At 36.7% G+C, this 22,000-nt stretch overlaps 1 protein-coding gene across 10 annotated transcripts in view; it reads right to left on the reverse strand.

The window, feature by feature from the left end:
* HDAC9 (histone deacetylase 9) overlaps positions 1-22,000 on the reverse strand; it is an 857,167-nt gene that overhangs the window by 771,053 nt on the left and 64,114 nt on the right. For all 10 annotated transcript variants that reach the window (XR_013995394.1, XM_081080282.1, XM_081080306.1 and 7 more), the window contains exon 2: positions 14,030-14,149. Coding sequence is in view for 9 of the 10 variants with exons in the window: in XM_081080282.1 (XP_080936408.1) it covers positions 14,030-14,054 (25 nt within the window). In the remaining variant the exon portion in view is untranslated. The remainder of the gene's footprint in view (positions 1-14,029; positions 14,150-22,000) is intronic.

Consider the following 22,000-nt stretch of genomic DNA (forward strand, 5'->3'; position numbering starts at 1 on the left):
CTTCTCCAAATTTCCCTTGAGCCAGGTATGATCTCATCCTCCTCTGAGGATCCAAATTATTTTGTTTCTACATATCTTAATGAAAGTTATGGCATTTTGTCTTGCATTTTTATCTGTGTGTTTGTTTTCCTAGTTACAGGTAACTTCTACTGCATCAGAGATTCTCTGTGCTCAGTGCCGGCAGCACGTAAAAAGATGAGCTTAAGAAAAGACGTCTGGGATCCACCAGAACCATGTACTATGTGGGGTCGGTGGGCAGGCACGGACATCTTTTAAAGCTCTGCTATTGACGTGGATGTGCAGCCAAGGTTGATAAGAACTGTGTAAGATTATAAATTCCTTGAGGGGCAAGATTTATGCTTTTTTTTGTACTCAACAAATTCTCTCGAATTTTAGCTGATGCATTCCATCCCCAGCCCGTCCCCCACCCGACCTGCAAAACACTTTCTGGTCAACAGGCTACATGTAAGCCCTAGAGCTACAGTTACCGAAATAATTTATGAGCACTGAGGAACCATGGTGGCTCCTGCTCTGGAATCATGCAAAAGGAGACATACAAAGAGTTAGCGTTACAGTCTGGATCAGTCATCTCTCTGACCTTTATCTCCGCATTTCTTCTGTATGTTACGTGGACAACATGATGGCCTTATCGAAAGCACTGGCCATGCCTTTATTATATGTGTTATTCCTCAGACCTACTACAGCGGCTGGCATATAGAGGGCATGAAATAAAAGTGTGGTTACTGGGTGATGAATGAGCAAATGGCGAATAGAAATTACAAGCCAGCAGGATGACAGAAATTATTTCAGGTGTTTGGTAGACTGAATAATGACCTCCGTCCCCAAAGATATCCACATCCTTATCCCTGAAACCTGTGAACGGGACCTCATATGGGATAAAAAAGACTTTGCTGATGTGCTTAAAAAACTTGAGATGGAGAGGTTATCCCGGGCTTTCCAGGTGGGCCCTAAATGTCATCGCATGTCTCTTATAAAAGCGAGGCAGAGGGAGATATGACCCAGACGGAAAAGGAGAAGGTCATGTGGCCACAGAGGCAGATAATGGAGTGATGCCACCTCCAACTAAGGCGTGCTGGCAGCACCAGAAGCTGGAAGAGGGCAGGAACAGATTCTTCCCGGACACCTCTGGAGGGAGTACCGCCCTGCTGACTCCTTGATTTGTGCCCAATGAAACTGATTTTGGACTTCTGGCCTCCAGAACAGTGAGAGAATACATTTCTGTTGTTTTTAGCCATCAAGTTTGTGGTAATTTGTTTCACCAGCCACAGGAAACTAATACAAGATAGGAAACTGGTATCCAGAGAGGTAGAGTAACTTTTCCAAAACTCCAAGTTAGTCAGGGCAAAACTGGATTTCTAACAGAGATCCCCTGACTATTTCAGGTACTCTTACTCTTTCTATGTAACTGCTGCCTGCTACAGATTATAGAGCCCAAGAGTTCTACAACTCTTTGATCTAAACCTGGGTACCAAATATAACCTCTTCTAGGGCCATGGGATAGAAACTGTAAAAATGCTAAATCCCTCACACGTGCCAATGTTATCTGATTTGACAAAAAAAAAAATCATTTTACAAAAATGACAAAACAATGTTGTTAGTATAAGGTCCAGAAAGATACTCAGGGCCAATATTTTCATTAACAATGTGTCATCAATATATCATAGCAACTGTCTAGAGAGCAAGGTGGTGGGGCTCCCAAGAAAAGCTGGCACGGCAAAGAGTACAAAAACACCCAAAACAGTTTATATATATAAAGCAAGTCAAGAAAGTCACTCCCTATGGGGTGGGGTAAAGTGGAGAGCTGGCATATAATAAGAGGAAAGGAATGGTTCCATTGGCTCAAAACTGAACAATCTGAGACAGAGACAAAACTGGAAATTGGGATAGAACCTGGAAATGATCATCTTTCTCATCAGTGTGGAAAGACCTACCGACCTCAGAGTTTACAGTGATATTCACAAAAAGATAATTACAGGTTACAGTTAAGAAAAGAAATACAGTTATGTATAATAATTATAAATGAATACTAGATCCTTTATTATCTTGTTTTACAATTATACCTTTTATGTCCTGATACAACAAATTCATGACATATTTTCCAAATAAGGAAACTGGAACAAAAGGAGATTTAGTGAACAATAGATAGATGACAGATAACACTTGTTTCCAGAGCTTAGGTTTAAATCCGACAGATAAGGTAACAAAGTATCCAAAGCAAAACATATGGGTTTATTTAGACCTCCTAAGTGTGAACTTTTTTTCCATAGGGGTGGGGGATAGAGAATAATAAGGAATATAAGGAAAGCAAAAGCATAAAGATCAAATCCCTTCACCTCATATATTGGTTGAAAACGTACAATCACAAGAGAATGTAAACATTTCCTTAATGATCCTACAGTTATAACAAGCCAAATAAACAATCCAAGCTTAACATGTCCCTGGTCCCCAAGGATGTCAGGTTTACTTTGTAGTTTAAGAGTTAGTCACTCATTTAGACTGGGGCAAATCCCTATGGATTCAGAGAGCTTGCAATCAACTAATGGGTTATGGCGGTATTGTCAGTGGATGTTAGCCCACAGGAGTCTGGACTATTGCATCATTCAGGGTAAAGACATACTTGTTATGTGTGTGCCAAACAAAAGCCTACCCAAAGAGGTTCCCCAGAGAGTTTTGTGTGAAAGACATGCAGTGGTTGCTTGTTCCACATCTGTTCTTTCCATGATCTTTAGAAAAATGAACTTCTTGGGCAAGTGAGAAAGGAACCCCAGTTGACTAGACATGCAAAGTAGGAGATCACCTGTCTATCAAACATTACACTGCAACACTCTGAAATAATAAATCCGAAAGCACATCTCTAATGGAAAGACACAGAAAGTTTAAGATCCCAATTTAATCTTTCAGAAGACTTCAACGATTGTATTGCAGTGTTTATAAGCTCATCATTTTAAATAAGAGGAATTGAAAACATGTGTAGATTGAAAAGTCATGAATTTTAAACCAGGCTTTTTATACATATTTTATTGAAGGTCCTTAGAAACATAGTATATAAAAGTTACTGTTGGGCCGGCCCAGTGGCTCAGGCGGTTAGAGCTCCATGCTCCTAACTCCGAAGGCTGCCAATTTGATTCCCACATGGGCCAGTGGGCTCTCAACCACAAGGTTGCCAGTTCGAGTCCCGCAAGGGATGGTGGGCGGCGCCCCCTGCAACTAAGATTGAAGCCAGCACTTTGAGCTGAGCTGCTGCTGAGCTCCCAGATGGCTCAGTTGGTTGGAGTGCATCCTCTCAACCACAAGGTTGCTGGTTCGACACCGGCAAGGGATGGTGGGCTGCACCCCCTGCAACTAGCAAGGGGAACTGGGCCTGGAGCTGAGCTGCGCCCTCCACAAAGACTGAAAGGACAACAACTTGAAGCTGAACGACACCCTCCACAACTAAGATTGAAAGGACAACAACTTGACTTGGAAAAAAGTCCTGGAAGTACACACTGTTCCTCAATAAAGTCCTGTTCTCCTTCCAAAAAAAAAAAAAAGTTACTGTTCATAAGACCGCCATGTTAATAGTACTGCCAGGTTGCAAAAATACATTAATTTTTAAGAGTTTAAAGGATGTTGGACTAATGAATTCTATACTAACTTAAAACAATTTCCCACTTAACCACAATTCATAGCCATTTTACCCATTCCTCTATTCTCAACTACACCATGTAATTTTTATGGGGAGGGAGATAGCTTATAAGTGTTAGAACAGGGAGAATTCCAAGTTACTAAAAGTAAAAAGGCTGGTAGAGATGCTTCTTCACCATTCTGCTAGCTAAAGGAGTTCCAAATTTAAAGACTTCTCCACAGTTAGGGAACTCAGCATGTGGCCCCAAGTCTTGCAAACAATAACAGCCCTACAGCAATGCTAATTGTTCAAGGAATAGGGAAGCCACTCTAGAAAGAGAAAAAGAAACAAAAAAGCATTTCAGTGGGTAGCAGTAAATAGAGGTAAAAGAACATCTCAAAACTATCATTCAGAAGAAGTGAAAAGAACAGAAAGTCAACAAATGAGTAAATGAGCAAAAACAAATGGGGAGGAACATGATTTACCAGAGATGAAACAGCTTGGTTTTGCTCAACATTTTCTACCTTCTCCCCACCCTCCAATGATAGCACCATTGTCATCAGCCTCCTCAGCATCTGTTTTCCCCTTCATTTATTTGACTCCTTTAATGTGCTAGGCAGTGAATTAGGTAAGTAAGCAAGCAACCTTAAGTAAAGTACCCAATTGTTTTACTTTATACAAAACAAAAGAAAAAAAAAGAGAAGAATCTTAGGAAGCTGTTCCTTACTCTCAAAAAGCTAGTATATTACTAAGACAAACCCCAGCACTAAGAGATAAGTTTTATAGTCAACAGAGGTAAGAGATGTCAAAGAAGCCCGGGGTCACCCAGGAAAGCTTCACAAAAGACTGGAATTGAAGTCAGGTCTTGATGATAAGTAAAGAAATGTCCCAAGAACTGTGGGAAAGGGTCGGTAGGATGTGGGAATTAAGGGAGGGGGGAGGGGATTGATGGTAGGAAGAGGACACTCTCAGCTGTGAGAAAGATGTATTCAAGCCTGCAGGCAGGAAAGCAGGACCCGGGGAAAGCATGCAGCTATTAATAAATGTAGTGACCAAACAGGGTTCAGGGTTCATTGAGGAGCAAAAGAAAGACAGACCTGAAAAGGGTATGGGATCCTTGTGTACCTCAGGTAGAGGCGATGAAAAGCCACTGACATTTCTTAAACATGGCAGTGACTTGATCAAGTTTTGCCTGAAGGAAGATTAATCACATCATAGAAAACAGACTTGCTATTAGGAAGCTCAGGGACAAATCTATTCCTCTTCTAGCAACTTTATAGAACTTGAGTGTATGTGCAAAAGGTGTTTACTTCATTCAACTTTCTCTTCCTTTATTTCCTTTCCTCTCCATTTCCTCCTTTTTGAACTTATTATATAGATCCCAAATCCTTTTTGGACTTAGGCAGGATAGAAGTGAAAGAAAGAAAGAAAACTAAGAAAGGTAGGAAGGCAGATGGGTAGGCGGATTATCTGTTCTCCCAACAGAAGGGAAGATGAACTCTACTTTGACATACTTTATTGAAATTCAGAGATTCAATAGCACACATTGCCTAACACAAGTTATGCTATGCATTATTTTTCCTCTTTCTAAAATTGGTTTCCTGACTTTTCCTGCTAATTTCTAGGTCTTTTCACTGATATATTATTACCTTTAAAATCTGTTTTTTTTCCAACTTATTATTTCATCTTAAACATAGAGCCAAAATAAGATACGTTCCATTCCTCTTCATTCAAAAATGAAGCACTATATAAGAGGCACAAAGATACAGATACATTAAAAAATAACATAAACACCCCCAAAGAAGTTTCACAGCTATGTGCTTTTATTTTCTTAAAGTAGTTGATAATCTCTAATTATACTATTTCTTTTAATACAATATATGATGAGAGGAGAATGGATTTCAAGAAGAACCTTCTCACAATCAAAGGGTTAATAATTTATTTCAACGGACAGTATACCTCGACTGACAGTAACATTCCCAAAACGCCCATGTCTTTGAACACATAAGGCAGACATTTGGGATCCAGTGACAAACCAAACAAGTAAGTACAGTGATTTGATATATTTTTTTCCTTTCAGATAGAGATTTTTAAAAGAGGGGTTCGGAATAAAGCTCTGGCTTTGCCCATCTGTATAGCAGTCTTAGCTCTCCAGAAAACATTTGAAATCTCAAGAACTGAAAAACACAGGTGAGATAATCAAATAGTCTTTCCAGTAAACATAAACCCGGAAGACGTCACCAGTTTTTATTAACCATGCATACATTCCCAGCATCCAAACCCTGTAACTAGTTTTTCTTATGAATAATTTGCTCATATGTCATTTAAGCATTGCTTTCTGAAGAACAATTTCCTCTAAGAGTGAAAGTTAAAGACGCATGCCTATATATATGCCACTATGATTATCTGCCCTCTCTCAGGACTCACATAATTACAAACAGGGTGGAATTCTTAGGGCAAATAGAACTGCAAAGGAAATTCCCCACCTGGCTAGTTGCCAGTGAACTTTAATATCAATATGAAGAGAAAGTCATCTTGGAAGTGAAGAGTCTGGGGAGAAAAGGTTAATTATGCAGGGCTACCTAAGGAGCAGCCATCTATCACAAGAGGAAAGAGGCTTATGGAATCAAATACCAGAAAGTTCTCATGAAAAAAAAGACTTTAAACAATTTCACAGACCATCTCAGATATTTCATTTTCTGTATGTTGACATAGACTCCGAAACAACACAAATCAACACATGGAGATGCATGGATAAAACTTATCAATCGTAATTTGTGAGGATACGCATGGCAAAATCAAAACCATGGTAATACCTCACCTATTATAAAAACTCAGAATTTTGTAAATCTGTATAGTAAAGACAGAACCAAGAAAATAAGAGGTGTCAGGAGACAGTTCAAATATAATTACGATATATAAGAAAACCAAACATGTATTTTACTCATAAAAGAGACATTTGTGCATTTCCTCAGAAATTACAGAACTTATCAATAAGTTTATTTAACATAGTTCTTTGTTTTCTAACCCTACAACAAATAGGTGGCAATAAATTATAAATGGAGAAGACTGCTATACATTGACAATCTCAAAAGATGGCATAAAAATGAAGAAATAAAGAGAAAAATACAGAAAGTAAAGTATATGAGTGTTTTTTAGTGGAGGATATGGCCCTACATACCTCTGTATTTTCTCAGAGTTAATACAGTATTGCAACACAAACACAAAAACAGGCACACACCACACAACCTATATACATATATGTATGTGTATATATATATATATATATATATATATATATGTATGTATATATACATAAAGTTTTGGTACTCTTACAACCAAATTTTAAAGTATACAGAGAAAAAAAATTCTATAAAGATCTGACAGAATGCTACAAACAAAATGGTGTCCATGTGTGTTTTGCAATTACCAAAATTTTGCTCATGGACCTTCAGAAAATAAAGCCTAGCATTGTTTTAGAATTGTGTTCATGAAAAGGTGCACATAAAACAAGTATTTATCAACTATTGTATACTTGGCATACATTTTTCATTGTAATAAGTATAACTATGAGGGTGTTTAAAAATATGATACCAATATTTAATAAAGAGCAACCATAAGAATTGTGAATATTAAGTGACTTCTTCCTCAGCTTATATGCAGCTATAATTTCAGATAAACTGATATGATCTTTTTTTTCAGACAGTCTTCAGCTGTCACTGACATGACTCTTATACACTAATTAAGGACACTTAATATTGTACATGACGCATATTATTCTCATTTTCTGGAGTGTTCTCACTATCAAGAGTTTGAATTTCCTAACATCTACCCTGCTTCAGTATTTAGCATGATTTATAAAGAAAGGCTTTTAAGCAGCTCTCTCGTTAAAGGAACCTTACTTAACTCTTTAAAAATTGGCCTACTCAAGAATACACTATAAAATACTCTACTTTTCATAAGCCATACCATGTTTGTACTCCCAGGGGTAAATGTTTAAGACAAACACTGTAGGGACTGGCCAGCTATCCCCAAACCTGTTGCCATCTCTTCTTGGACTACTGCTGGACTACATTTCCCAGCCTCCTTGGTAATTAGGTGTGACTATGTGTCTAAATTCTACCCAATAAACTGTGAACAGAAGCAATGTGCCTTTGGAAACTTCCCAAACACACAATCCACTTCTTCCATTTCCCTTCTATCAGCTTGTGAGAGATGCACATTGATCTTAGAATCCATTACTGAAGAATTGAAGAAGTACAAGCCACACGTTACAAGCTGTCTGGGGCCCTGAAATACCTACCACTAGTTAAAAACAGTCCAGCACTCAGGAAAATCTTTTTAGTCTTTATGTGAATGAGAAATAACCTTTTCTGTTTGAACTACATTATAGGGGTTTGGGTAGTGTTACAATAATGAACACAATAAGAAATATATAATTACCCACCAAAATTCACTGTGAAAAGCAAAGTTGAGAAAAAATAAATGTGCAGAATAAATTTAAACTGGACATTTTGGGGAAAGGTTTGTGCTTCATTTTCAAAGCACTGTCACTCAGGAATTGGAGAATGAATAAAACGCTCTCTCTGGTTTATGTTTCAAACTTGACTATCAGATTGAGAAGTTTAGACTTAGCAACAGAAAAAGAATGAATCATTTAACTGTGAAATTGTAATAGTAAAAAAAAAAAATCTAAAACAATATTTAATACATTTACTACTCAGCGTTTCCCGTATATGTTGTGATCAAATTCTGTTACAAAAAAGTTCAAGGGATTAATTTACTTGATTATCTTAGAATTTTTTCTTGAACACCACTTGAAATAGATAATTAACCAGGAACCTGAACATATTTTAGTTACATAGAGCTTATCATAATGAGATTTGACCTGTATTTCATTAAAAAGCCAACTGATCAGACTCATCTGGGGAAGCCATAACCTACTTGATTTGTCCTATGGCTTTGTTTCATTTGCTATTCATTTTTTATGGTGACATATTGTGAACAAACTGAAGAAAAACTCCCCACTTGGAGATTATATTTGTTTGTAGATTTGTCCTGGTTTTAGTTTCCGCCTTAATGACTAAATGGCACCACAGTGGGTAATGCACTAGAGTAAACGTGGTGAATCATTAAAGAGTTCGTAAATTTTAAAAACAGGGGCAGGCCTTCTGGGCCCCATATGTGTCTAGAAAACCCAATGTTGTGCTGTATTAATTGAACTGTGAAGCTTTTATTAGTCCTCTTTAAAAATGCTTGCAGAAACGCTTTTATTAATGCTTGCCCTCAAATTGTTTATAGTACTTAGCATTTCCATAACAATTTTATATTTCAAAGAACTTTTTGATCATTAGCTAAATGTACTCTACATTTCTATAAAAGAATTCAGCTGTTTTAGCAAAACAGAGGCATGAAGGGAAAACTCTTTTTTTGCCTAAGTAATTTTTGCCTAGATTTGCCAATGAGAAAAGAAAACGAATAGAATACAAGATTGTGCCACAAACCTTTAGCTTATATAAGTAACTTGGTCCTCTCACTCCATATGGGTGGAATAGTTGTTATGTGTTCCCCATCATGAGAAGAAAAGAGAAATTAGCTAGTTTTATGCAATGGATTTTGAAAACTAATGTTATAGTACTTTGCAATAACTGCTACAGCAACTCCACCATTCAGAATCACCTAGAAGCGTACAAAGCTATACCACTGCATAATTCCAGGGAGCGTTATGTACCTTGTGTTCTATGCTTGGAAAATTCCTCTGGGTACATTTCTATCAAAATTACATTATATAAATAAGATTAATCAAAATTAAAAGTCATACTGGAATCATTCTAGGGTTGATGCAGCCTAGTTTGTTTACTCTTAAAAATGTCCAGGCTCAAATCACGTTTTCTATAATCGTGGTATCATACTATAAATCTAATCTGAGTTAAAATAGAAACTTGTTTTGAGGTGGAGGGGGAATTACTCTAGCTATAAGAATCTCTTTGGTTCACCTCCACAGAAAAATGGGATGGCTTAGGTAGCAGACAATACATATAAGCCACTAGAATTTCTCCACAAATTATTACTTCCTTAGGTTTCAACAGCAGTGGCTTTTTATTTATCAGAAAGCAAAATAACTGAATTATATCTTAGCTCACAGGAGAAAATACTTATATTGAGATAGGATTTAATGATGCACTTTTTGTTTACCTACAGTCCCCAAATAAGAAACACTAGTATTTGTTAGAGAGATTTAAGAGCAACTCTGCATTCTGCCAAGTCACAGTGAAGAGCGCTATGCTGTATGTCATCTCGTAGTCCCCTCCAGGTAACTATAGCATAAGTCTCGTTAGGGGAAGGGTCTGAGAACCTATATTTTTAACAAGAGCCTCAAGTGGTTTTTATTATTGGATATATTTGGAAAACTTCAGATTAGATGAGCCCTAAAATCTTTCCTTGTGAGACCTGGTAATCCTGAAAAAATTAAATTACTAGAGAAATGGCATCCATACTGCATAGAGAAGAAATTAACTTCTGCTCATATATTTCTAAAAATACTTAGTACATTGACTGGACCAAAACTATTTACACTTCTGTCTCTCCCAGGAAAGGGTGTTGTAAGGGTAGAAACCCTGTTTTAGTACTCTTTATATTCTTACAGAATAACACTGCCTGGCACAAAATAGAGGCTTACTAAGTTTTGAATGAATGATGATCTCAACAGGAGCAGCTAGCTGTCAATCTTATCCAGATTGTCGTCCCTCCATTCAGGTTCCTCAGTGCCAAAAAAGCAATACCCAGTACCCTAACTTAGAACATTATCAAGGCAGCAAGACTAAAATAAAAACCAGTGATTCTATACTCAAAAATCAACACTTATTGTTTGATTGAATGCATGATCAAGACAGTGGTATTTAGTACTTGATATCAACTATATTTGAATATGGTTGAAGAACTTTTATGAGAATGGTGTCAATGCTTGGGGAAAGTAAGAATTCACACTATCTCAGGACCAATTTTCAAGACAAACATAATTACTCTGTCCAAGAAACTGACTATTAAAGAATTTCTGTAATAAATGGAGTGAGTCTGTTTTTCTGGTGCACAACTCCTTAGAGTCTTTTGTGGAACAATAGCAAAATAAATGGATGGCAATTGCATAAGACCAATTTAATTCTCTTTTTAGATTTTAAAAAAAAGAGATGTAAAAACACTTTTTCTAAGTCAAACCATTAGGTTCTTTCTCAACAGTAGAATTCACGTGGTTCCATAAGATACGGACTAATAACAAAATAAAGTGTTAATGTTTGAGGTTGAACATTTGCCTTTATATATGCAACGTGCATTTCAGATCTCTGATCATAATTTGTACTTGCAATAAATAGAAAAGATTCCCACCAAAAAAAGAAAAGAAAAGAAAAGATTCCCACCCACCTGGCCCATTTGCTGTGACTTTCCTCAATTCAGATTTCATTCATTCATGAAATGCTTCTCAACAGAGCAGAAGTGTTTATAAGAAAGAAAGCACATAAGGAAATGAAGGACTCTAAAGTCAAGTGAACCCCCCTCATAGTTGTATCATTTATTACCTACTTTTTCCCTCCTCCCAACTGAACCATTATCATGGCTGGCAAGATCTTCCTCATTGAAATAGCAGCCTCAGAGGATATTTTCATATTATAAAGTCAATATTCTCAGGGGGCAGGTTATGCTGATTTCAGAGGTCAAATATTACTAGTTATGAGCCACTGTCAGGTAGGTATATGTAGAATTCATCAAAGTAGTTGGTATTATTTTACTTTATTTTTTGAAAGGGAGTCCAATGTATTTGACCATCCTTATGTGTTACAATATATTTACATACAGAGTTTTAAAAAAAATGCTACAAGTTGTTATCATCTTGAGTATAAGAAGCTGAGCTATACATAGTATTCCCACCTTCTCCATATGCACCATGAAGCATGGATTCACATTCACTTTCTACATGACTAACAACCTATGCTGGGTGGACAGTAAGATTCCTATTTAACCTCAAAACCCCTTTACTCATGTCTCTTCTCCCTCAGGAGGAGTTAGGTACATGGATTCATCTGTTTTCATTCTCTCTTTTACCTTACAAAGTTCAGTAAGTGTCACTTCTTACCATCTGTTCCTTACATACTTGTATATACTCCATTTCTATAGCTTTCTTGTCCAATATACTTTACATCTTAAGCAATTACCTCAACAATAACAAAAAACTCATGCCCACCCTCTGTTCCACACATAAGATGAGAAAAGTAAGAATGATATTACCTTACACAGGCCTCCCCCAAAACATTACTTTTAGAATGAAATTATATGTAATACCAACCTACCTGAGAAGTCCTCTAAGGTACCCACAGCTTGCACTAAAAATCACCATAAAATTTCTCACTTGTTTATCTTTCTGCCATTTGATCCATTTTTCTTTAAGCAAGTAGAATTTAAAAATATTTCTTATTACATTACACTGATTCTCTTTTTCAATTAAGGTTGTCAAAATATTTCTGTATTCATTCACTGCAAGTGAGTTACTTTTAAATAGGCCTTGATGGGCTAAACTGGGAATCTAAACACTTACAATAGTTTTAATGGGATTATGTGTTTCTCATTAAAAACAAATGAGTTTAAATCTATGCGTGTTAGAAATATGGTAAATAAAGACCATAGAAACACTGAATAAAAAGTCTACTTCTAGTCTTGAGAATTAAATACAAACCCTCATATATATTCTAGACAATAACTTCTAGAAATGGAGAAACTTTCCTGCCACTTCTGTACTTAGCCAATTTCTTCCTATTGCTTTTAGTATGTGTTTTTTTTTAATGATTCCAACTCATTCTACCACAAGAAAAAAAAAAAAATGTTTTTGACTATGGTGGTTCTAAATTAAATGTCTCTGTTAAATTATGCAATTTTGAAATAAATTTACATATAAATGAATATATATAATATATATTTAAAATGCAATACACATAACATTTATAAAATGCAAACATGATTTTAAGTTCATCTCAATAGAAAGAATAAGAATGCTATAGTATAACTGTGATGAGCCATGCAGCTCACACATAGGGCTGTCTGTGGGGATGGGGAGTAGGCAGGGGCAGGGAGGGTCAGGTAGAGCAGGCTAGACCAGTGGTTCCCATAATGTAGTCCCCAGGCAGCAGTAGCATCAACCTGTAAATGCTGCCATTATTGGGCTCCACCTCAGACCTACTGAGTCCGAAATTATGGGACAGGGTTTGTTTTTAACAAGCTCTCCCAATGATTCTAATGCATGCTAAAGTTTGAGAACCACTGGGCTATAAGGATTCAAAGATAAGTGGCCTAGGTAACTCTTCATCTGCTCATCCAGATGATGATACCAAGTATAAATCATGATTGTGTCTAAAGACTCTGGAATAGCTTTTCCACGTCATTTAGAATCAACAATCATAGTTACGCTCCCCAATAATTTCAGTTCCAAGTTCAACATACAAGCTGGTGGCCTGTTGGGGATATGGGGAATGGCTGATGAGGCAGTGAAATTTCAGAGCAGCTAATCTGTGTGTGGCATTCCATAGAGTGCAAATTGTGGCAAAAGATTTCCCTTTATAAACTGAATATAATATTACATTAGCTTCAACCTGGGAAGTTGGATAACTCAAGGATATCAATATGCTGAAGGTTTTAAATATATAGAGAGAAATATATGCTCCTATAATAATCCAAACAGAAAATTCTCTTTACATTTGTTTAAGCTAAACATGTGATATCAGGCCTTACTCCATCATTCTGAAGACTCAGATTGTGTTTGTTCCAAAAGCGTCACCCTATTCCTGCAGGAATGGGTGTTGGCTGTGTGGATCACAGCGCTGCATGAGCCACACGTTACACTAGATTCAGAGGAAGCAGGTGCTGAGATTATAATTAAATATGTACATAGGAAACAGGAGTGACAGCAAAGAAGGGTGGGGAGGAGAAATATCCTTCCTGTGTGTCAAGAGATGAAGGATGAGTGAATCCACAAGCCCACTTCCAAAGCCCACAGAACAATGTAGAAGCACACAGGCACGTATTAGGTCAGAAAGACTATCAGTGTGAATTAGGTGTCCAGATCATGTGGAATAAATATTCACAACTTCATAAAACTTAACCTAAATGTTACACTAGAAACAGAAGAAGTAAAGCCCAGTGCTAAGATAACAATGCAAATGAAATTAGTTGCCTGGAAAGCAAACTGGGTTATGTAAGAGAGGACTAGCTATAGAATACAAAATTCAAAATTCACGATATCACCCAATTATCATCAGACCAAAAAAGTCTTTCCATGACTTAAATTTTTGGTGCAAGGCAACACAAAGCAACATCTTTCATATAAAGTTTGTAAATGGTTTAAAAAGCAATAAGACTGACCGGGCTGCACTGGGGAGCTCATCATGGAAAGCAGAAGAAGGGCTGAAAGGCTGGGATGTGGATTGACAGCCTTCCTTCAGCTGGCCACGTCGGTTCACGAGAGGCTGGTAGAGGAGAAACCTAGAATGCAAGAAAAATGGATGTGTATGATATAGGTTATGTCAAGCCACAAAGGAAACGAAATAGTCTCAGCTCAGCCACAGTTCGACCGTGGGTCTTTGAGGAAGTCACATCAACTTCCCAAGTGTCGTAAATCTTCATTATAATTATCTATATCTATATAGATCATCTATTATAGATAAATAGATGTTATATATATATACACATATATATAGTAAATTTTGTTAATATATTTATTACAATTTTATCTATAAAAGAGCACATTTACCAGTCTTGCTTAAAGCACGGGAATATTGTGAACACCAAAATAAAATAATAGGTGTGGATGGAATCTGTGAGTGGGAAAGCAGTTCACCAAATTATAATTATTAATAGTTTCCTATTTACTAGTCACTATAATTTGTTTGCTGTTATCACTATTACAGAATTTTTTTTTTGGATTTTAGATATAAGTATCTTATCACATAGTATTATCATTCATTGTCAAATATTTCTTTCTAGAGATAAGACCTCTTGGTGAAATAATTTTAATGGACTAAAAAAGGAACAAATAAGCCATAAACTATAAGAATGACAGAAAACTCCCATTACAATTTCCACCTCTTCATGAAGTCTTTTGCAATCTTGTTCCAGCCAAAAGTAACAACAGCCATAGTGTTTCCTGGAGTGGCACTGACAGGATGGACTTCTTGAAAGGAATTTAAGGGACTTTCTGCTTTTGACTAAAAGGTACTCTCACTTCTAGGCATTTCGGCAAAGGAAAAGCAATTGGAAGAACATTTTCCTCACAGTTTACTGGAATTTGTCAAAGTTCAACAAAAGAAGAGGAAGCTTTTAAAGTCGCAATTAATGGGTTTCTTACTAAAATAGTATAGCTCAATTGCACTATTTTTATGCACAGAATACTGTAACTCTGAGAATAATACACCTCTTTATCTTGAGAATCCAACATATTTACTGTGATTCGCTTTCTCGTCAGTATTTTGAAAGTGTTATTACTATTTTTTTCCCAAATGTATAAAGCAAGATATAAATAAGTATTTCCATCGAAGAACTATATAACCTCACCAAGAGTACCTCTAACACTTCAGCTGGTCTCTAAGAGAATTATGCTCGTTATTAAAACCGTTAAGTTGAACCATCAGTTGTAGCAGGCGATTTCACATCACATCTTTAGTGCTGGATAGATATTAAGACTCAGTGACAAAAAAATACATATCTTTTTATAAATCTTCAAAAATTATACTGTGTGTATTTTATCAGCATTATTTAAAGAATTTTAATGTCCATGTTGATTAGGAAGCAGCGTGTCTTTAAAAAATAAAAAATGAAGAACAGAAAATTCTTTTGATTTCTGTATCATAAACAGATATTCGGACATTGGCTTCTAAATAAAAAGATATCAGTGCCATATTTTAAAGTAAAAATCATTTGCATAGTTTTTAATAGTTACAAAGTACTTTTATTTTATTTTTTTAGTACTTTTTTTAAAATTTAATTTTTATTGGGGAATATTGGGATACAGTGTGTTTCTCCAGGGTCCAACAGCTCCAAGTCCAGTCACCGTTTTCACTCTTAGTTGCAGGGGACACAGCCCACTATCCCATGCAGGAATTGAACCGGCAACCTTGTTGTTGAGAGCTCGCACTCAACCAACTGACCCATCCTGCTGCCCCTGCAAAGTACTTTTAGACATACACTATTTCATATCATTTTCACATCAACCATGTTAATAGATACTTGTAACTCTCCCTGCCCTCCTTTTTAGGTGAGAAAATTCAGATGTCTTCTGCTTCGTAATTAAAAGGTAATAAAGCAAAAGCAAAATTAAAACTGAGTGACATTTGAATTTATAGGGTATCTAAAATTAATGAGCGTGGACTTTGAGATTTTTGGCATTTTTACTTTTTTGCAGTCTGAAACATTTCATAAATGCTCTTGCAACATTCTTGATTCTCAATGGCACAGTATGATATTAAATTAAGAATAACAAAAACCAGAGGACAGGAAACCTTAAGAGAATGGAAGTAAAGCAGCACTGTGAGATGCCTTCCATCAGAGGCGTAGACACTCTGCTTAAACAAAAAACTTTTCATCTATAATGTCACTTCGTACAATTGATACTTGTATGTTTACAAATACAACTCAATTTAACCAATAACGTCCAACAGTTCACAGCGGTAAGGCTAAAGCAAAGTTTGGCTACTTGTCCCAAAATCTAAAATTAAAAAGATGTTTCTATTTTTACACATTTCTGCCATTCATTTCCACAAACATACGTAACAATGGTCCATGACATGCTGATTCAGGGCTGGTTACAAAATCGTTGGGTTTTGCCTTCATAGTCCTAGACTTGAGTTGCAAAGTGAATCTCAGCTGAAAATATGAATTTGGCTTCTAAAATATCATCGTAAAATACCTTTTTTAAATTTAAACTATCCTCTTTGCGATTCAACCTTGAACTTCCTAATCATGACATATTCTTCTAACATTAAGAAAGCCTTGTTAAATGAACAGTTATAAAGAAAATTGATATGCATTTCTATGTTGATATGTGCTAGTTTCCAACTATTGCATCTCCATTTCTAATGAGCCACATGAAACCAAATTTATCACAAGTATAGCTGCATAACTGATATGTGATAATTTAAAGAGCTCTCCTAAATGTTTCAAGGGTATCATCCTCTGCACATACATACATAAACAGTGCGTGTGTATGTGTGTGTGTGTGTGCACGCACACTCGAGCATGCATCATAAGCTATATAAGCTTCCCTTTCATCATGGCCAAGAAAATCAACAGATTAGCAGCGCTATTCACATCTTTTAGGGACAAAATTGATACAGAATTTTACACAAATGAAGACCATGTTTTAGCTGCTCAGAAAAGAAAGTGGTCAGTTGGGGGAACATCTATCAATGAAAATGGACAATTTACTCTTAAACCTTTTCACACTTCTTCATTCAAATGGGTTTCAAAGAAACAGATTATTTTCTGAGAATGGGGATGTCTTCCCTCGTATATGAGTCATCCTCACAATAAGCCTCAACTAGAAACAATAAGCAACTGACCTTCAAGTGGGTAAATGAAAAAAGGGGGAAATATAATACCGATTGTGAGTACAGATGATCAAAGCAGATAAAGAACTATATCTGCTTTCAATGAATAATTTCAATTAATTTGCACATTAATTTGCCCATGCTGTAATAATTTATATGTGCACATTTAAGGAGACCAACAGAAGCACAGCAAAGGTAAAGCTGATGCTTTGAATCTTTTCCCTAATGAGATTCAAGAATTGCTATTTTGGCCCTTAACTATACTCCTTGAGTTTCCTGGATCCATGATAAGGGACTAAGAGTCTGCTTTAAAATGATCACTTCTGACTACAAGTAAGTGCAAGTAAGGTACTGCTGTAATATATCCTGGGACAGCGCAGAGGGGATGACATCTTGCATGTCTTAGCTGGCCTGTGCAGCCAGGGAAAGAGATGGCACTATCACATTACATGGTCCTAGCCCACACTGCTCTCACTAACATGATTGTGGTGGTAAATCCTTTAACTATTCCACCTACAAGGCCTGTTCTATAGTAATAAATGGGAAATTAGCAGAGCTTTACAAGTCACAGAGGGTTTGCTCAAGGATTATTTCCTCTGATCTTCACAACCACTTTGGAATAGACTGAGTAAGCCATTATTGTCCCCATTTTACAGATGAGGAACTTGAAGCTTAGAGAGCTTCAGGAATTTGTTCACAGATATGTCAGTGGGAAACTAGAGGGCTGGTCTTCTGACTCTTAGCCCAGCGCTCTCTTGTGTTGTGTCACAAGGAACTACAGGCCATTCTAGAAGAGCTGCTTGATTATCAGGACTCTCTACCGTGTTTCCCAGAAAATAAGACCTAGCCGGACAATCAGTTCTAATGCGTCTTTTGGAGCAAACATTAATAAAAGACCCAGTATTATATTATATTATATTATATTACATTATATTATATTATATTATAGATTAGATTATATTAGATATTATATTAGACCCAGTCTTATATTATAGTAAAATAAGACCAGGTCTTATATTAATTTTTGCTCCAAAAAACGCATTAGAGCTGATTGTCGGGTTAGGTCTTATTTTCAGGGAAACATGGTACCTAGTCATCATAATTTCAGTAATGACTCACTGAATTATAGGTCTTCTTTACTAAAGAAACTATCTAGCCAGTGAAGAGGCAGAACTCAGTCACAAAAAAATCATACAATAAATCAAAAAGTTGGAATAAATGTGTACAAGAATTCTCACAGTATAAGCTTTCAAGTCTTACTTAGACTTCATTTTCCTACCACAATCTTCCTGCTGTTTTTTAACTATAGCCTGAGATTCTTATTACAGTTTTTTTTTCTTCCCTTTTGGGCAATTGGTATTATTTTGGACAGTGTGCCACTAAGAAAGCAGAGTGCTTTTGTAGTCTATTCTGCTAACAAAAACTATATGTCGCTAATATATTTTTCCTAGACTTAGGGCAAGTTGTAATGTACAGTTCAATCTACAAAGCAATTCACATTCATCTGCAGGTCCCTCTCTTCTTAGATGGAGTCATTAGCCCCAATTCCTCTATAGAATAGACTTCATGAGATGACTCAATTCATAACATCCACTGTACAGATAGTGCATTGGTGGAATAAGCCTACTGTGCCAGTTCACTGAGTAGCAGGAGATTCATCAGACCCAGAGTCTCTCTCTTATGCCTCAGAATCTGAGATTCTGCCATATTTTCATCTTTCAAGAAAAATACTAGAAAATTGCTCTTAGCATTCAATTCAACAAACTCTTATTGACTACATCCAAGACACTCCATTACCCATTATGGAAACCTCAAATTTTATTTCATTTCTCTGTTTCTTCCATTTCCCATATATAGTTACTGAAGCCAGTACACTGATGTCTTAAAAATATCTTTCATATCTGGGCCCTCCTTTCCATTTCAATGTATGCTGCCTTGGCTCAAGTAATCATTCATTCTTGATTAGATTTTTTTACCTAGCTTTCTATCTGCCTCTAGGGAATGTCTGCATGAATGAATGAATGAATGAATGAATGAAAGAAATCTGCTGACCTGCAAACTCCCTAATGGGAATTCAAGGTCCTTCATCATTCATTTCTTTCCACCCCATTTTCTCCCCTTCCTCCTTTCCCTCACAGGTAACTCCTGTGGTTTCAGGAAATCTCATTATTCTAATATTATTGACTACCACTGAGGTAGGTACAGACGCCAACTAATCAGAATGAACACTACGTGTGGTTGTACTAAAGCACATCAGCTGACTGTTGAGTCCTGATTATTGCTCTATAGTATCATTGATATTTGCATTTCCACATTTTTGTTCCTTTTTCTGCAAAGGATATTATCACCTCTTCTCTACCTCCACACTCAAATTCTTTAAGGCCATGTTCAAATGAGAATTCTTAACAGACCACTAGAAGTAAGAGGTCAGCTTCCTCATCTTTGTTCCAGCTTTGTCTTGTACCCTACTTGTACTAACTTCCCTTATATTAGATAATAATAACACCTCTTATGTTAATGAAGTACTTTTATCCACCGTGAGATTATGGCCCTCAGTTCAGGGATTGTACTATTCATCTGAGTAACTCTCACACATGGCACAGTGCCTGGTACACGTAGGTACACAATAAATTATTGACGAGTGAGTCAACAAAGGGGAAGGGCTAAACCCATGAATCTGTAGTTGCCTGACTTAGGGGGAGAACCACTTGTCTAATTTGTTAGTAGAGAGTTTTTAAGGACTAGAACATAGTCCTTTGATTTAGAGCAAAGAAATAAAGAAAAATACTCTAGAGTCTGAGCCACCATCTAGAAAAAGCAGACCAAGACGGGATGGATCAGGGGAAGACACCAGCACCTCAAACAAATTTGTCCTTGAATTATGATGTCCAAGGTCCTGCCATTTCCTAGGCTTTGAAATTGAAGTGATTTCTCAAGTCATTGGAAGGTTTCAGCTTCTCACCTTCTTATTAGCTTCAGTTTTTTTCTCCTCCAAAGGAAATCCATTTCTTAATTAGACAAGCTCTACAACCTCACAAACACATCAAAATAATCAAACCGCTATTCATCAAGACACAGGAGGATGGGAAACAGAGATTTAAGGATACTTGTTCCCTTCAACTTCAGTAGCCTACAGAAACCTACAAGTAATGTTCCTGACAATATTGAAGTTATTTTAAGTGATAGGACCCTGGGGACGGGGAACCTGATGGGCACAGACCGAGCCACACCAACCATACAGTCAGTGATTGAACCTCCCCTAATACAAGAGCAGGCACCTGGTGCTCAGAATCACTGAACATACTAGCAAAACTGGTACATCCCGGCTCATCCTGGTCTCTAGGCAGTTACCTACAAAAGACTATTTGTTTCGATCCCCATCTATTTGCCAGATATTTGATGGCTTCCCCCTTAGAGTACAGCTAAGAGCAGAACATGTCTCCCAGAGGGCCACACATCTCGCGTGCACTCTCTGGGCTTACATTTTAAAATCACATAAGCTCCATTCTAAGACTTATAGGAGAACCATTTAAGCACAGGCTACATTGTAGGGTATAATATAGTGCAGGAATGCAGCTTGGGAGGTTAGTTATGCATCTATTTTGCATATTTAAGATAGGATTCAGTAGTCTATACTATAAATATAACTCAATGGTAACATCTAAAAATACATAACATAATCAGGAATGGTCTGCTGGATATTTTATTCCATAAGAAGAAATTATGCCAACTACCGTACCTGCACTAATAAAAACAGACCTTTTCTTAGTAAGCCCTGATTTTTAAAAAACTGGGCTTAACCCTAGGCTCTCTAGTGCCCAAGAAATATCCCAGTTTCTCTATAATAAAGACCATTTTTTCAAAAAGCCTTCCTTCACTGATTTTTATTGGATCATCTTTGAAGGCCCCTACCTACAACTTCCTTCCTTGGACAATTGGGGACAGAGAATAACAGTCACCATTATCATCAGTTTGTGTTTAAAACGAGATTCACAATTCCCCAAACCCACAGGACATACAAGGCTCCTTTTCAGCCATGGCAAAGGGGTTGTTAAAAAAATAAAAAAATAAAAAAGGCTTTGTCTACCTGTAAATACACACGAGACAGAAGTCCAAAAATAGAATTGTAAAAAGGAAGTAACAGTCGAAGTGAAGGAACTTGGAAGAGACAACCTCTGATACCTATGCAGCGGGAGGGCTTTGAAACTCATACACTATAAACCTCTCTGCAGAAAACTGCCTGGTCAAGCAGGCTTAAAAGAATCCGGCCCAGGTCTACTACCCTGCTAGTGCGGAGACCTGGGTGATGATCAGCTAGCGAAATACAAAAGGTCTTTCTCCATCACTGCAATTTAGATGGACTTGGTTCTCTTTTTCAAAGTTCAATATTGAATATATATATATATACACACACACACATATATATACGCACATATATTTATATATATATATACATATATATATACACATATATTTATTTATATATATGTGTGTGTATTTTTTTAATGTCTGTGATTTCTTTAATGCTGCAACCTACCTCTTAAAGATCTGATAATCCCTCTGTGCAGCAAAGTGCCCATGTGAATGTCTCAATAGCCAGGTTCAGTAAGTCAATTAACCTCTCTGAGCCTCAGTTGCTTAAAAATGAATTATTTCCCTTACCAGGTTGTTGTGAGGCTTGGAGAAAATGGATGTAAAGTCATCGGTAAGGGAAAGGTACTCGAAAACATTGGCTGTTTACTATTAGTCTAGAAACTGTGTTTTACTTCAGGCCAACTTCCATCCCAGGAGA

The sequence above is a fragment of the Rhinolophus hipposideros genome, assembly GCF_964194185.1.
Source record: "Rhinolophus hipposideros genome assembly, chromosome: 18".
Lineage (NCBI taxonomy): Eukaryota > Metazoa > Chordata > Mammalia > Chiroptera > Rhinolophidae > Rhinolophus > Rhinolophus hipposideros.